The sequence below is a fragment of the Macrobrachium nipponense genome, chromosome 35, assembly GCF_015104395.2.
Source record: "Macrobrachium nipponense isolate FS-2020 chromosome 35, ASM1510439v2, whole genome shotgun sequence".
NCBI lineage: Eukaryota > Metazoa > Arthropoda > Malacostraca > Decapoda > Palaemonidae > Macrobrachium > Macrobrachium nipponense.
In genome coordinates this window covers 21,663,310-21,680,897 of record NC_061096.1, presented here as the reverse complement: position 1 = coordinate 21,680,897, position 17,588 = coordinate 21,663,310, and the positions used below count along the sequence as shown (strand labels likewise).

Below are 17,588 nucleotides of genomic sequence, written 5' to 3'. Positions count from 1 at the left end.
ACAATCGTATCATCATTATCTAACACATTATAAGTATTAGAATTTCATTATGCAAAAATTTATATTTAAGCAGATGAAAATTATGTCACTGTTATCAAAAAAATTGTTTTGAGATTTTATAGAGTAGCATTTTTAACATTATTATGCAGTATTTCCAAAAGAAACATACTGTTCCTCAAAACCTTGCAATTAAATAAAAAAAATCATTCAAGGCTAACCTTTAGCATTTATATGTCAATAAAGGTTCTTAATGAACTTATTCTAACGTCGCCGGTTATGACCGGGACAGAATCGTAATTTGAAATTTTGTATACCAGCTTCAAAATTATGTTATCCTGCAAAACTAAACCTTTTTTAACGTGATATTCTAATTATATACTACCGATATTTTCTTGTCTTGAGACTTCTTAAATATTCACAAAGCATACATCCCTTTGCCCCATCACAAAAACTTATTACATACGTTTCGTAAGTGGTCGCATTGCTAGTTATGACTTAAGATACAAAACAAAAATATTCAGTAGAGAGCAGTCCTACTTAAATGAATTTCTCGTCATTAAGCTAAAAAAAATATCAAAATTTGGTAAATTAGATTAAATTGGGCAGATATACTGACTAAGGGACCTTCGTGAGAGAAACCTGCTTCGAGATGAGATGATTTCCGTAGTTACACGCCGTCAATTTTGAGATTATTTTTTCCAGGTGTTAAATATTTTTGAAACGATTACCTAGTCAATATGTCTGCAAATTTATATCACATTCTGTTCAGTGCCTCATATCTCTTGCTCGCACATAAAGGAATGTCCAGATTATTTGGTCAAGGTTGTCTGTTAAAATCATTGCACATTCAATGAATATTACTTTTTTATATCTTCACAGACTTCATATTTTCAACAGATTACAAAACTCGGATCAAAAACATGTTTGATGCTCTACCAGTTACATTTATTCCGTTGAATTTAATAGTAAATTTTATTGGACATATTTCATAACGCACGATTTTCCAGTATATAAAGTGAAATCGGGAATAATTAATTTCATCTGTGATTCGCAAACGGCTATTTTCGATCGTCAGACTTCACGTAAGCAATACCAGGGTCTAAATAAGGCTATCAACGGGATGCGGATGCTCATGACTATCAAACTGTTCATTATATTATCCATCGGTCCTTTAATTAAAAATTCTTATTTTATTCAATGTTCCTTTCAGTTTCCTCATCAGGAATATCAAGTTTTTGAGAGATTTCCCTTTTCTGATGAGTCTACTGAAACTTTCCAATTCGGAATTTGCATCATTGCGGTGAAAAAGCCTCAGCACTTTATAAATTCCAGAATGAATTCGAGCCATTAAGTTTGATGTGGGATCCATCCGTTTTGCGTCTTAAAGGAAAGAACAGATATTCTTCGCTCGCTCCTCAGAGCAGCATTTCCTTTCCTCAAAAAGAAAAGGTTATCTTTATTAGTGGCAGTTTCTTCCATTTTTGTATGGGAAAGCTAAGCTGTGAAGTAATTTATAGTGTGTAGGGCACTCTGTAATTGATTTGACAGGATTTTTTTTATGAAAATTAAATTTGTGTTAGAATTTATAGATGTGATAGTGAATGGTGCGGTATAGAAGTGGGAAAAGATCAGGATGTATTTTGACTTCGTAACTTCAATGAGCTGTAAGGATAAGAGGAAGGCCACTGATATTGGCAGCTGTTAAAGTGGTAATGAAAGAAAGTGTTTGAAAGAGGAGAGCAAGAGAGAGATTCTGCAGCTGCACGGAAGTCAGGACTGCTTGTAATTTGTGAGAGCTAAGTATATATCTGGAAGGAATCGAAAAGCTCTTTTTAATTTGCCAAGCTGAGAGGTGCCTAAAGTACATGACTTGTAAACTGAAGACGAACACAGATAAATGGACGCCTATGAAAACGACATTTACCTATTACGTACACAAGCTTACAGACAAAAACATCTTTATATTTGTTGTTCCAAAATCTTATAAGTCCATATTGGTATTTGCAGATGACAGTATCCCCTTTCCCTTCTAAATTCGTTTTGGTGTTCATTCAAAAATGATCAATAAAAAACAAAGCGGAAGAGTAACAAGTAAACTACGTTTCCTCTCTGCTTTGTCAACGTTACGGAAAGAAATCCAATCAAACTATACCCCCAGCCCTCTTGTTAAACCCATCGAATTAACAGAGACTTATAATGGCATATCGTATTAATTTAATAATTTCCTCGCCAAGTTGATTGATACATAAAAAGGGATGGAATTTTGCTTAACGAATGAGTTGTATCTTGCAAGGTGATCAATGGACTGAGAATGGATACACACCATAGAGTGATGGTTGATGGTGGTAGATTACCTAATCAAGAACCACGGGGAGTTTACAAATGTGGGAACAGCGCCAAAGATCAAAGGTTTGAGAGAGAGAGAGAGAGAGAGAGAGAGAGAGAGAGAGAGAGAGAGAGAGAGAATGTGTGGACTGCAGAACCTGAGAGGACGTCTTAAAAAAAAAAAAACTAAAATGTAAAACATTGCGGCGGCAGAGATTTCATTTGCCAGAAGGATGATTTCATGACGGAAAAAAAAAGTAGAGAGGCACCTGAAAGGCGTTCAGATGAAAAAGCTTTCAAATCAAACAAAATAGGAGGTTAGGAGACTGATTGACAGCAAGAGCAGATGGACGGGTATTAGATGAGGCATACGAAAACAGAGAAACCGTGTTACGTAAAGGAACACAAAATAATCACACCCTATCGCAAAGAAACGACGGATTTCTCGTAAATGGATGATTAGTCGCATATAAACTGGGTAAGTCCGTGAATAATGAGAACCGTAATGCTGAAAGAATACCGTTTTTATCCAACGAGCATTAAGACCACCTAAGGGGAGGTGGAGAAGGCACAAAGAGGGACGCGGAACGGGAACATGATGATGTATGATGGGCTTCTAGCTGAGTTATGGAAGCTCCTGTATGGACGAGAAATAGAGAGTGCAGGATTTTATGCAAGAGTTATGGCAGGAGAAAATACCAGAAATGCATGGATTGCACAACGGATCTTCACTGAGAAGCGTCAATTTGTTCTCGTCATCGTTGGAGTGCACCAGTGGGCTTAAGGGATCAGGCACCCTGGTCATGCTTTCTTCACATATTATTATATTGCTTTTCTGTAGTAGGATCGGATGTGGAGACAAAATGTTATTGGTGGAGAAGGGCCATATACGACAGGAGATTGGAGAAAGAGTACTTGAAGTGTATCCCGTGTATTGTTTTTAAAACTTAAAATATAGTTTGCAAAGAAAAATACTGTTAGGGATAGATAAGTTAATATATGGAAAAATAATGGAAATGAGATGGACATAATATAGCACAGAGCTCAGGCAAGATGAGAAAAGTGAAGCAGGGTGTCTGGCATCTCATGTGGTGAAGAACTAGTTTTAGGGGTAAACGTGAATTATATGAAATTGTTGTACGAACAGCAATTAGGTACGGTATATATATATATATATATATATATATATATATATATATATATATATATATATTTATAGAGAGAGAGAGAGATTCCATGTAACGTACAGCCTTACTGCCCTTTGCTATTCCTGGAGCAGAGTAAATAGGCGAAAAGAGTATGTAAATGATGACAAAGTTACTATTTTACCTCGTTGCTATAAATAGCTGAGTTGTCCTTCGGTGATTTTTCTCTTGTCTGTGTGTTTGATCACCTTCGCTTCTCTCTCTCTCTCTCTCTCTCTATCTATCTATCTGTGTGTGTGTCTGTGTGTGTGTGTGTGTGTGTGTGTATGTGTAGAGAATAGGCATCTACTCATGAACCAACGCGCTGGAACATAAACACGTATGATATACAAGACCATTGTTTTGCTTCGCAAATGTCAAAATGTATTCTGCTGTCGTCACCTCAGTGTAACAGCGATGGTGGACACCGACAAAGAAGAGCGACGCCTGAAATTACATTTTTACTGTGGCTTCATTTATTTAATGAGTTCTCCCGTTTTACTACCTCTGGTATTATCTCTTAGAATAGTAATCTGAACACACACACATACGTATACATACATATACATACACACACACACACACACACACATATATATATATATATATATATATATATATATATATATATATATATACAACATTCATTGAATAGAATGGCTTTCTCACTGTTAACCAGCTTTTTTGAAATTGCTTCATATTTTCTAATTATTTTCTTTACTTCATTGTTCAGGTTACTAATGGACACATAATGGGGTTCTTCCATTAACTCCAGTATTTTTACACGCGACAGCTGTTTCGTCAACCTATACGTATTGACGTTTTCAAGCGTACTGATACAAATATGAGCCTACATGTAGGAGGCAGACCTTCAACCGCGTGGGACAAAACCCCCACACGCGGACAGGAGCGCACACTGACTTTCAGTGAATTAAACATATATGTAATTAATATATATTTATGTATAATGTGTATATAATAACTTACTTTCAACTTTTTTATATAATTTCTGTTGTTAACATATTTATTTATGTCTTATTTTATGTTCCACTATAGTCTTTTGTAAATACTTAAAACTAGGTATCTGGCAATTGTACTACCTTTCCGTCCTCATGACGTCACAAAACGCATGTAGGCTCATATTTGTATGTTACGGGCTGCTCTGTGAGCAAGAGCCCGTGCTGACACAAGGTCAGCTAAATCAAAAACAACAACAACATATTTGTATCAGTACGCTTGAAAACGTCAATACGTATAGGTTGACGAAACAGCTGTCGCGTGTAAAAATACTGGAGTAAATGGAAGAACCCCATTATGTGTCCATTAGTAACCTGAACAATGAAGTAAAGAAAATAATTAGAAAATATGAAGCAATTTCAAAAAAGCTGGTTAACAGTGAGAAAGCCATTCTATTCAATGAATGTTGTATCCGTGAAAAATTGTGCCCTAGAAGTATATAATATATATATATATATATAGTGAGGAGAGGTAAATGATGTGTGTGGTGAGGTGAGGAAAAGATATTAACAAAATAAAGGAGGAAAGTGCTCATATTACTAATGCAAAAAACAGAAGTTTGTATAGTGGAATGTAACAGAATGAAAGATATTAGCAAGAGCATAATGAGTTCGAAAGAAGTTGTAGTTAAGTCATAATTAGTAGATTCAGAGTTGAGTTTGGATAATTATTCTTATTAGCAAAATTCTTTTTTGGGATAAAATAAATGTGCTAAAAGGGTAATTGGCAAATGGAATTATCATATATAATAATATAAAATTGCAGGGAAACAGATATGAACGCTTCAGTAGTTGAAGGGGTTACCATATATGTTAGAATGATTCTGGAGACGACTGTTCAGGTCGCAATCTGATCATTAAGGTCCCGCAGCAGAATGAGGATAGCATAATAACTGATTAGCCTAGCAATATGCAAGCGGTATACCTGAACGATAGGGAGTTACTAAGGAATAGATGAAGGAGATCATTGTTCCTGTACATAAAATGAAAAGCGACAGCGGTGCATCGGTGCCTTTAAAAATTATGAGGTTTTGTTTAAGAAAGTTAGATTGAAACAGAAGATTTGCAGGATGAAAAGAAACAGTAGGGCTTAGACCAAAACAGGAAAAAAAAGTATTGCACAGATTACAGTTGTGTGAAGTTTGAGAACAAAGTATGGAAAGTTGGGCATGACCCAAACGAATGTAGAGAAAGCTTAGGTAGGAATGAATAAATATGCATTGCGCGGGGCGTTGGGGGTTCATGGTGTAGAAGGTAATTTGTTGAAAGCAATTAAAACTTTCCATGTTTGTAGCAAAGCATGTGTCAAGAATTTTGATGGGAGAGTGGCAGTTTTAATGAAAAAGTTGGCTCCAGACTGCATAATATTTTTAGTGGATGGAATCATAAAAGAGGTCAGTGAAGGTTAGGAGATGGAGGTGAAACCTTCTAAGATGGGAAAAGGTGTTAATGGAGTGTGGATGGGTTGACAATTCTGGTGAATCCGGTTTGTTTGCTGATAGCAAAGAGAAACTGCTAAGGATGGTGAAAAAGACTTGAGATGCAGTGGTTGCTTACTAATGTAACTTTATAACAAAATGGCTATAGCGAAGCTGGAAAGTATAGATATTAGAAATATGAAAGTTAGTTGTTTATAGTAGTATGTTGGAGTAAGTACGTGCTGGTAAGTCATGTTAAACGTGAGGGTTTCAGGCAAATACTTTTTCGGTATTACCTCATTTATCCAATAACTCAAAGGTGTTTGTCATGCAAACAGAAAGTTAAACAATCATTGAATATGGTTCTTTTACGGGGAATGAATACATAAGTTGTGAATAACTGAGCAACTTCGATTGAGACTAGGTCCGGTAACTGAAAAGTGGTGTACGACTTGTGTTCAGGTATTCCTCGAGACGTGATCATGTTTAGCAGAGTCTCGGCAAAACTGGTTTTGAAAAATACCACGTGAAGAATGAGAACTGTATGTAAGGAAGACGATCTCCACATTTCAAATACCGGACCTAGTCTCCATCGTAGTTACTCTGTAACTCGCATTTAGTGTACTCTCTCCCAATAAAACTCCTATATTCATGACTTTACCTCTCCATTCACGGAGGATGACAAACTTGGGAGAGTTACAGGCCGATTGTAGACGGGCTGTTCAAAGTGTAGATAGCAGGCTACTTTACAGGATTTTTGCACATCGGGTTCATGCTCTAATCAGAGTTAAGATTATACATGTATGTATTTATATAGTGTGTGTGCGTGTGTGGTAATGATGGCTGAGCCACTGATGAAAAAGTACAAAAGTTTGGCACTCCAATTCAGACATAGAGTGTTTCGCTTATGAAATGAGCTCAAATATGATCGCTTTCGTTGAAATACTTTAGAAATGAGGTGGCCCTTATCGAATATATCATCTGTTTCTTGGATTTCTTTAATTACGCTGCCACCTCTAGCGTTTGTTGTGTTCCTTCTCTGATTTAAGCATATAGAAGGAACTCAGTGTTATAATGTGCAAGAGTATGTCATATGAATATCTTTGGTGTCTTGTGCTTGTGAATTTTCGCCTTTTTCAGTTTTTTCTATTAAGTTCAAACGAAGAGTTGTTATTGAAGCTCTTGATGCCGTTGATTCATGTTTCCTTCGCAACTGTATATTTCTGGATTTTATTGGCTACATTTTTCTTTCACAGAACACGCTCCATCGTCACAAGAGACACGCGGACGATACCGAAGCGGAGTTCCGCCAGAAACAGGAAAAGATGAAAAGTGAACTCAACGCTGAGGTGAGTATTGAATTCTCTCGAAAACACACCTTTGACCAAATTGTCGTTTCCAAATGTTTGTGAGAGAGAGAGAGAGAGAGAGAGAGAGAGAGAGAGAGAGACGAGAGAGAGAGAGAGAGAGAGAGAGAGAGAGAGAGAGAGAGAGAGAGAGAGTTACTGTTTGTTCTCGCGTGGTGGTTTATGATTATGTAGCTAGTTTCACTATTTAATTTTTTCTAAGCCAAGGACTTTAATAGAATTTTAAGATTTATGATGAACGATGAGAAAGATTGGAAATTGGAAACTTCTGCGATTGAGGTTATTTAGTATGCTTTGTGTAAGGGTCTTTAAATATAATCGATAAATTTAATTACCGTCAAAGACTCCATGCATTCTGATGCCTAATTATGCGCTCAGAAGCGTCTGAAACTAATCGTGACTCCTTGCTGTGACTGATGAAAAAGGGAAAATAGTTTACCGTAATACCACAGCCAGCATCCGCATGATAAAAGTGCCATTAATGGAGTTTCGGTTTTGCTGTATACGAGCATCCCGGCGTTAATAGGATACTGGTTGGTAATGCCTTAAATCAATGAAATAACTTTGTTTACGCTCGTGTTTGTATTATTTCATGAATTTGATTTTCAAGCCTCAGTGTATCCGAATGATTGGCAATTTAAAGAGGACGTTTAAAAAATAACTCACTCTATACTTCAGTACCTTGGGGGAGAAAACTATCGTGAGGGTTTTTTTTGGTCTGTACAGTCAATCCTAGTGGAGACTGCGCTTATTTAATATGATAACAAGAAATAAGAGTTTTTACTATTTTAGTTTGGATAAATGGGTGCCAGTTACTGTAGCTAAATATCTTCATGTTAAATCCTTACTGTGAACTCTGAACTTGAAGTGTCATATTATTACATTTGAAGTACTATTGTTAACTGAAGCATTTTTTTACATCTTTGAATGTACATTATTTCTCACTAACACATTTTATTTTCACTCATAACAGCGCTAATGAGTAGAAAAGATAAAAACTCCAGATGTGATTTTTGTTTCTGTATTTCTTATATTCATCCATGTTTTTGTTGTTTGCATCATAAAGGGGAAGAAATGTTGTAGCTTAACTGTTAATTGTACATTCTTAATAGTCTTATTACATCTCAGTTTGCGAGCAAGTATTACACTCGATTGAACAACCAGTGTTCCAGATCCCGAACCGGACGAAAAGGGAATTGTACAAATGGGCCCGATAGTCGATTGTTGTGGTCGTGTGGTCGCAGCTGGGGTGGACAGTAAAAAACCAATAGACGTGACAGATTATAACTCCGTCAAGTTATATGCCATAAAAAAAGGGTGGTTAGGGTAGAACCTCGACGTTAGGGTAGAACCTCGACTAGGTAGAGGCGTCTGGAATTACAATTTTGTCGTTTAGCTGTATTGTTGTTTCAGAGTTCGCCATCTCGTGACAAAAATGTTTAAATTCATGTAAGTTTAATTTGAGGCCCTATGCATCCCAGTGTGTACCATAGGAAATGATTGATTGATTAATTTCGGGAGCAGAAGAAAAAAGGATATTACGAGTAATAACTGAAGTGTATCGAGGTATGATTATACATAACGGTCAAATTTAATAAGTGATGCCTCTTTTTATTCTCGTGAGAATCCTGTAATCTGAGAAATTTTCTTTTTCACCTCAGGCAGTTTTTTATTTTTTATTTTGAAAAAAATGAAGTAGTGAAAATGCATAAATAAATAAAAGTTTACGAGATTAACTTTTTAGTTTCGCAAACTTTATGCAATCACAGGAGCTGGAATCAGATTAAAACTGTATCCCGACAAAGTTTAAAGCTATGACCGCAGTTTGGGTATCAGGCAGACAGCTGAAGTGCGTTGGGTTGTTGTTGTCTTTACTGCTATGAAAAAGATGATGAGGATGAGGAGTTTTGAAAATGTACAAATAGAAAATATTTGGACATGATTCCCCAACCCGGCTGTTAGTCGTCTTCAACTTGTATTCGCTTGTATTTATTAACATTTTATGAATTTTATTTTTTTCTTAAAATAAACCTTTATTCATCCTAATAGATTGTTTAGTTTGTTTTTTCTTTAACTTTATGCGTTGCCAGTTATTTCTTTTATTCTCAATGTGATAATCAACACAATTGTCCCTTAAATTGTAAGGTATTAATATTAAGGAAATAAAGTAAAAAACTAAAACGTGAGGAAGAAAAATAATATTGACGCATAAAAGGGTAGGAAAATTTAATCGATCTTTTTTCACCAGAAAATAGTTGAGAAGCGCCGAATATCCATATAAAATCATTTACAGACCCATTTGGCTTTCTTACAAAGATATTTTCCTTGCCTCCTTAACCTTAGGAGAAAAAAGAAATAAAACCCTGTCACTCTCAAGAGTTGTTTTGTTTTAAGAACTGAAACAGCAGTGCACGTTTGATAGTAATGGACAGACGTTTTGTTCACCGCCAGAATCCGATTCTTTTAGGGAAACTGTTAGCTTGAAAACTTCACAACTCTTTTTCTTTTTGGTTGCGTTCCTAAAGCTTCCGTTTTTTATTTTTCTATTGTCTAGATTTTTATTTAACATCTATTATGTAGTTCATTTACTAATCTCTGCACCAATCATACAATAGTTGATATTAGTGATTATCGTATTACATGCATTCTCTGACAGCCTTATCGTTAAACTTTCTTTCAGTATTGAGATTTCTTTATGCTTTTGAAGAAAAGAAGGATTTGATGCTGCTTCTGGTGCTTATGGGAAAATTACTGCTGATACGTAATTGCTGATTCTCTCGAGAAGTTACTGTTTTTCTTGAAAATTTTCCGAATTCCATAGATATGTAAATTCGGGGGAAATATTTTCTTCCATGTAGTTTTTGACAACTTTAAGATATTTCTCCATCCTTCACGAGATCGCTATGTTTCTGGTCACCAAATGTCCTTGTAACTGTTTGAAATTACAATACTATAAATAACAAATTGCATTATGTACTCTTTTTCTTTTAGTGGGAAGACAAACTGAGGACAGAGTGTTCCCGCTTGAAAGCCGAACTAGATGACCTTCACGCCGAAGAAAAGCACCTAGCCGTTGAATCTATGAAAGTCCAGAAGGAACAAGAAATCAGGGCGCTGAAGCAGTCTTGGGAGCTCCGCCAGGAGGAGATGGCAAAGGAGGTGAGCAAATAAGATGAGGGTCCTTTAGGATTGTGGAGCTGTACGTTATGTATATATAGAGTTTAAGTTAGCGTCAAAGATTCAGTGGTCAGTGTTGAGCAAGGTAAAGAAGAAAATAATAATTAAAGAGATCTGTTAGTTTTATTGATGTTGAAAATGGCTATTCAAAACTATAAGTAAGCCTTCTTGTCTAATTTTATGGAAACAGACGGTGAGAAGACTGAGTAATAATGTCTTTCCAGGCATAAATGTAAACAGGTTCAAAAAAGACTATTATTTTACAGAGATCAGAACTATTAAAATACAAGAAATACTAGTGTTTAAAAACTTTGTGGACTTATGCGCATTTAATCATTTAGGGATAGTGACAAATATTCAAATCTTGCCAAATCATTTGAAATTGGTTCACTACCTGACTTGTAATAGTGTGACACCAATGGTTCATTATTTTAAGGGAAAGCTTTACTAGTCTCATTGCTCTGAGATTTAAAAGATTTGATATGGATGACCAATTTCATATTATCTAAAAAAAAAAAAAGATCAGAATTACCCTTGTACATTAAGAAATACAAAAAAAAAAAAAAAAAAAAAAAAAAAAAAAAAAAAAAAAAAAACAAAAAAAAAAAAAAAAAAAAAAAAAAAAAAAAAAAAAAAAAAAAAGACTAGTTAAAGCTGAAGAACAACACCATATATTTCATCGTCGTTGGACTTTTTCTTCATAATTTAAATTATCGGCTAATAGCTAGGGTTTACCTTATATGATATCTCCTCGCCACCCCCCTCCCCGGCCCCCCCCCAAAAAAAAAAATCAGAGGAAGGCATCCTAACGGATGTAGTTATACATAGTGAATATTTTAAAACTTAATAGGACGAATATCCATCAGCCAACAAACTAAGGCGACAGGAGTTTGGAAAGCCAAATTTGGATCGCCTGAAGATTAGCGACCCTTAATACCTCTCCTGAAGAAAATCGACCCCAATATTTTCCTCCTGAAGAAAAGCGACCCAAATATTTTCCACCTAAAGATAAACGACCCCTGCTTGTTGGTGTCTCCAATCTTCAGGTGACCCACTTTAGCTCATAATATTATAGAAAAAAGGAGAAAAAAATATAGATATATATTCATTAAAAACTACTTTATTAAACATTTGTTAAAAACACAAACAATAGTTAATTAAAAGCGTATTGTCTTGCAATTTCAGTACAAAAAAAATCAAACCTACTGAAATCCCTGTGGCTAGCGCGCGCAGCGCAACATTACCTCTTGCCAGAACATACCAAGCTTGCCAAGAATCTTTAAATATGCGGATAAGGCGCGAAGCGCCGTTCCGCCACGGCCTTACTGTAACCCCTGTTAATTCCTCACCTTAAGAAAAGCGACCCCAATATTTTCCACCTGAAGAAAAGCGACCCCAATATTTTCCACCTGAAGAAAAGCGACCTCAGCGTGTGTTGGGGTCGCTTTTCTTCAGGTGATCCCCAAATTTAATAAGACTATCTTCGAACCTGTTATCATAGTATGGCCTTTCCCCAAGAATATTAATAAATATATACCGTTTCTTTATATAAAGGTACAGTATAAGCAGTTTACCTTATATGGTAAAATGAAAATAGAATGAAAATCCTTTTAAAAGTTCAAAAATGAAATGTAGATATTACTTTGGACAAAATAGAGTAAAAATGAGGGAAAAAAACCTGTTATAAAAAAATCCCTAAGGAAATACCTACTTTGTTTACCAACGTACTATCCCCAATGAGGGGCCCATTTAGACGAAAGTGTTTTGAGGAAAATGGGAAACTTTATGAATAGCGTCGTATTGAATGGAAACAGAAGGAACGTTACTTCTCTTTTTTGATGAAACGTGTTTCCTATTTTGTTTTGAATGAAAGAGAAATAATCTCCCTTGGCTATTGCATTGCACGTGGAAAGGTAAAGAAAATCTCAAATTAATAAAGTAGAGTATGATCATTTTTTCAAAATATATATATAAAAATATTTTTACTTCATCTTGACTTCTTTCCTTTACATATGTATAGATTCAGAGATTCCGATCTACTATGCTACCCTGAAAGCTATCAAAATATTTTTGTCGAGGATTTAGACGTAGTCGGCAGCTCATAAAATGACAAGTGTGCTGCATAATGCATAGAAAGTAGGTTTGTGATTTTTGACAAACAACTTCAACTCTCAGGGTAAAAGGGTAAAATTCGAGAATCTGAATTTATGCTCATGTTATTATGGAGTTGTTTTCCTTCTTTATTACTTATCTAAATCCTCAAAAAAGGAATCATACGTTCCGAATCCACAATATTTCGCAGAGGTTAATTTTGCATAAGCTACTTCTTCACCTTTTGAAGCGAAATAAAACTTGGTGAAAGACTTTTTCGTGTTTTAAGTGTTATCGAATTTTAAATTTTTATTGCTTTTAAATCAAAAGAAGTGTTCAAAGATCCTTCATTCCAAAACCCACCAGATCTCGACGCTAAAAGACAGCCTGACGGACAAGGACGCTTATTACCACAAAGAGATGGAAAACCTCAGAACCAACGCCGACAGGGACGTGTGGGAACTCAGAAGGAAGTTACAAAAGTTGGACGAAAAGAACTGGACACAACAGGAACGCCTTCAGGAGAAGCACACCGAAGAAATGGGTGAGAGAGAGAGAGAGAGAGAGAGAGAGAGAGAGAGAGAGAGAGAGACTTTGTAAAACAAGAGTTCATGGTGGTCAAAAAACCCATATACATCGTTGCAAAACTTAATTTTAAATAGATTGCTAGAAGCAATTTGAGATTTGAAAAAAAGAAAACTGCAGTCATTGTGTTGACCAAATATGAAATTATATTCCATGCATTGCTTTGTTTTTGTGTGAGTATAAAACTATTTCATGAAATTTTGCAGAACGCCTAAAACAGGACTTCAAGGAACAAGTAACAGATCTCGAGGCCCGGCTTGCTGTCACCTCCCAGGTTTCGGGTGAAGATGATAGAAGGCAGCTGGAGAAGTCTCACAATGACGAAGTGGAACACCTTTGTGAACAACACAGGAGTAGTATGGGTAAGGAGACTTAGCTTAAGGAGGATAGCAGAGATAGAAGACGCCTAATCAAGCAGGAAATGAACGTTAATTACTTCGCATTAGAACAGAATGATGAAGACGTTATTTTTTGTTGTTACCATTATGCACAGGCCCTCAGCTACGTAAGAATTTAGGTAGTACTGAAGGATATTTGTGACTCGTATGAAACTATGTTTGTACAGAAACACAAGTCTTTAATATTATTGTAGTTTGTTATGTCATGACAGAAACCTAAATCTGCTGAAGAGGAGTAATGGGTTTCTGAATTAAGCACTAAGTTAGGGAGAAATGGATTTCCATAATACTGATGGAGGTGAGATTATCATTATTGCATAACAGCTCGGTCAAAGTACTGAACTATGATGCAACCTTCGTTCTAAAACGAGTGGCAGAAACCTCAAAGAGAAAGGAAAATAAAATGTAAACAGAGAAGAAGGACCCTATGACGAGTCGAGAGAGAAAGCAATGGTTCAGATTATGCAGGTTACGTAAAACATATTTCTGACATTGGTAAATACAGAAAAAAGAGTAGTGCTAGGAACTAGAAAATAAAACCTAAAACTTTAGCCTTTTACCTACTGATTTGTACGTAAGCTTCCGCTATTTATAAAATTGTAGTGGCTGGATAAGGACCTCACCACAGCAAAGTACTATTACACCTCAATCTGATGTAACGACCATGTGCAAATATTATGATGTAAAGTATAGCTGAAAATGCATTTAAGGTCTAATTAATTTTTAGTAGTTTAATCCTTTTATGAGAAAATCCCAGGCAGCACTAGAAAATTTCACCGTGAAGAATTATAGAGAGCTCAGAGACTTACGGCGGTGGCCACTTACGGGCCCCATATACTGAACGATTATCTGTATCGTTCCCAAAAACATTGTGCATGGGCTTGTCTGAATGCAAAAGTGGGCGGAGCTTCGTGTCTGAACGATCTCAGCGGGAATCTGTCACCAGGTTGCTGGCTTGTGACGTAAGTCTTTCATACACAAAACGTTCAATGTGTGGGTTTGTTTGCCGATAAAGATATCGCGCACGTCTGTTCTAGAGAAGATGCCATGTAAGGTCTTCCCGAGACAAAATCTTTGTTCAGACTGAAATCGGTGCGGACTGCGGAGATCGTTCATACCAGAGTCAAAGTAATAAGGTCTGCTCAACTCGGCAGGGGGGGCGGAGCTAATACTGTGACGTCACAAGAGTAACACTCCAGTGTTTCTCCACTGAATTACTTAAAGAACCCTTAGTTTTTATACATATAATCCATGTCGCTTGGTGTTTTTCATAAAATCTTGATGATAAAATCTGTAGAGGTCACATGTTTGATTTTTTTAATACCCATTCTCTCATTTAGTCACCAAACCTTGTTTTATTGCACAAAATATACCAGTTTGAACACACAGCTACTCCAGCTTTCTTCATATGTTTATTCTTTACTTATTTATTTACTTACCTATATACTGGTTTGCTGTATCTTTAAGACCATTTCTTTTATGACCTCTAACAATCTCTCTCTCTCTCTCTCTCTCTCTCTCTCTCTCTCTCTCTCTCTCTCTCTCAGGTAGTAATATTATCAAGATTTTAAATAATTCTTAAGAAATGTATTTAGTTCTGTCACTGTGTTCATACCTCACTTTGAAAAGCAACTTTTTTAATGATAAAGGTTAGAATGATAGATTAATTAAATTTTCCAAATCTTATTGTGAATACTTCGAATTATTTTCTCCAAAGTTAGAAATTAAGGTTATATTTTAAGATTAAACAGAAGTTAATGAAAGTCGAGCCATGCTCAGTTCAAACATACATCCATGACGCTTCCGAAATGTTTACTTAAAACACAAACAATTTAGAAGGTTGACGCCATCTCGATGTTTATGGAGTCACCTGTGGCAATAAGCTTTCCATTCTATGTGCTAAATCTGCACATCACTTGTACCCATAGACGCTGGGGCACTTTCTTCACAACAATCGTGCACAATGACGACGTCCGTCTGGAACAAGGCCAATATAGTATAGGTCAGTCGGAGAGAGAAACGGCCGAGACAAATTTCGTGGGGCACATCTTCAGAAAGACCCTAAGTTGTGGTTGTCGGCCACGGGTCACTTAAAAGGGTCAGGTGGGAATGTTGTGTCAGCGTGGGGTGAATTGTGGCCCACTCTGGAAGGTGAGTCACCGATAATCTCTTCTCCGTCTGACCTCTACTGTATTGGCCTTGGTCTGGGATCCAAGGAAACTCACGATTTTTCAGTAGAAAGAACCGTGCACTAGATAATTATTTAAATAAATAGTTAAACAGCAGTATAAGGTCATGAATTGCATAAATGTTTTACATATTCATGATTATTAATTTTAAAATATTCCTTGTTGAAAAAGTGACTAGATTCCTGACTGAAATATCAACAGTTTTGCTGTGAACGGTACCTATGGTGTTGTTTGTGCGCTCCTATTGTTTATCAGTGTTGCCAATTGGTATGTCTTTACCCTCCAAACTGGGTATAAGACTTACAAAAAAATGGGGAAAATAAGTGAAATTAGCTTATCTATTTGTAGCATATATACATATTAGAGCAATTTTCTCATTATTGCATTATTATGACAACTAGAATTCATGGAAACATTTTGTAAATGCATTGGCATAGTGTGAAGTTCCACTAAATTGGCAACGATGAAATTTTGCTGTCATCTGCTCGTACATACTTTAGAAATATCTGTAATTTTTGGGGTTTTGGTTGCAAAAAAGGGATAATAGACATGAATTGAAATAAACATTTTGAAGTAACAAAGTAAAGTTAAACTAAATAATGAGTAAGGTAAACAATTTAAGGAATAAAGCTTTGCACCTCATAAACAGTGTAGTTGTGTGCTGCCCGCAACTGTGTTTGTAGAGTGAGCGCTTAGGAACCAGGAACCGCAACATAGTTCAAGTGCAATTTGGAGTGAATTAAGACCAAAATGTGTATAATTACAATCAAATAAGCACTTTGGAGTTTCAGTTTTGATGGCAGTTTTTGTGGTAAATCTCCAACGGGCTTGTACCAAACTCACTTCAAGGGTGGATACATACCAGGTTAATAAAACAATTGGGGATTGTTATCTAGGAAATATTAATTTAACTTTTTTTTTTTTTCCTGTGACTCTTGTACCTGGATTCATGTTCGGAGTTTGTCTCTCACATTTGTTGGCTCCAGTGTTGCCAGTTTTGACAACCTGAAATCCGCTAAACATACAGGCAGTCCCCGGCGTATGACGGGGGTTACGTTCTTGAGACGTGTCGTAAACCGAAAATTGTTGTAAGCCGGAAAATCTTCAAAAATCCTAAGAAAACCTTACTCTAAATGTTTGGGTGTATTAAAAACTATGTAAACTGCATTTCTATTGCATTTTTCATAAAAAAACTTCCAATATTGATTATTTTGCATTTTTGGAGTCATATCTCTTCTGTTAGATCGGTGTTGTAAGCGTCATAACCCTGGAACATGCGCCATAAACCTGGAAATAATTTCTGATGAATATAATTGAAAAGTGTTGTAACCTCGAACCGTTGTAAGCAGAACTCGTTGTTAGCCGGGGACTGCCTGTATTGGCTATGTGACTGATAAATTATCCCATTAGCACTAGTGTAGGAATGCAATCCGATTCCGTCAGCACCATTTTCTTTTTGTAGCTCCAAGAAGGCAAAGTGATCAGAGTATGGTCTGTCATTCTGAGCTAAGTAATATACTGAACGAAAAATTGAACAGTTGTCTTTAAGATATAAAGCATTTATAGAATCACTAGCTACATTTTAACTCATAGAGCAGCAGTGTGAGCTTTTGATAGCTTATGATCAACAAATTTTTTTTCTGAGTGACTTCAAGCAAGTACTTCGATCTGCTCCATAATAAGATACTTGCTATGTTTGCCACTCGTTTGATAGTCATAAACCCTTAGAAGTGAAAAGTGTCACATTGCTTATGTTAGCACATACCTTACATCCAAGTTTATCATTCCTGCATGAAGTCTAACCATGGATAAAATTCCTTCGTTTTTTTTTTTTACAC

General features: G+C 36.0%; 1 protein-coding gene across 13 annotated transcripts in view; it reads left to right on the top strand.

Moving 5' to 3' along the window:
- Positions 1–17,588, top strand: part of LOC135208471 (trichohyalin-like) — a 555,144-nt gene that overhangs the window by 522,555 nt on the left and 15,001 nt on the right. For all 13 annotated transcript variants that reach the window (XM_064240688.1, XM_064240686.1, XM_064240687.1 and 10 more), the window contains 4 exons: positions 7,200–7,292; positions 10,302–10,469; positions 12,945–13,122; positions 13,370–13,525. In XM_064240688.1, the coding sequence (XP_064096758.1) occupies positions 7,200–7,292; positions 10,302–10,469; positions 12,945–13,122; positions 13,370–13,525 (595 nt within the window). The remainder of the gene's footprint in view (positions 1–7,199; positions 7,293–10,301; positions 10,470–12,944; positions 13,123–13,369; positions 13,526–17,588) is intronic.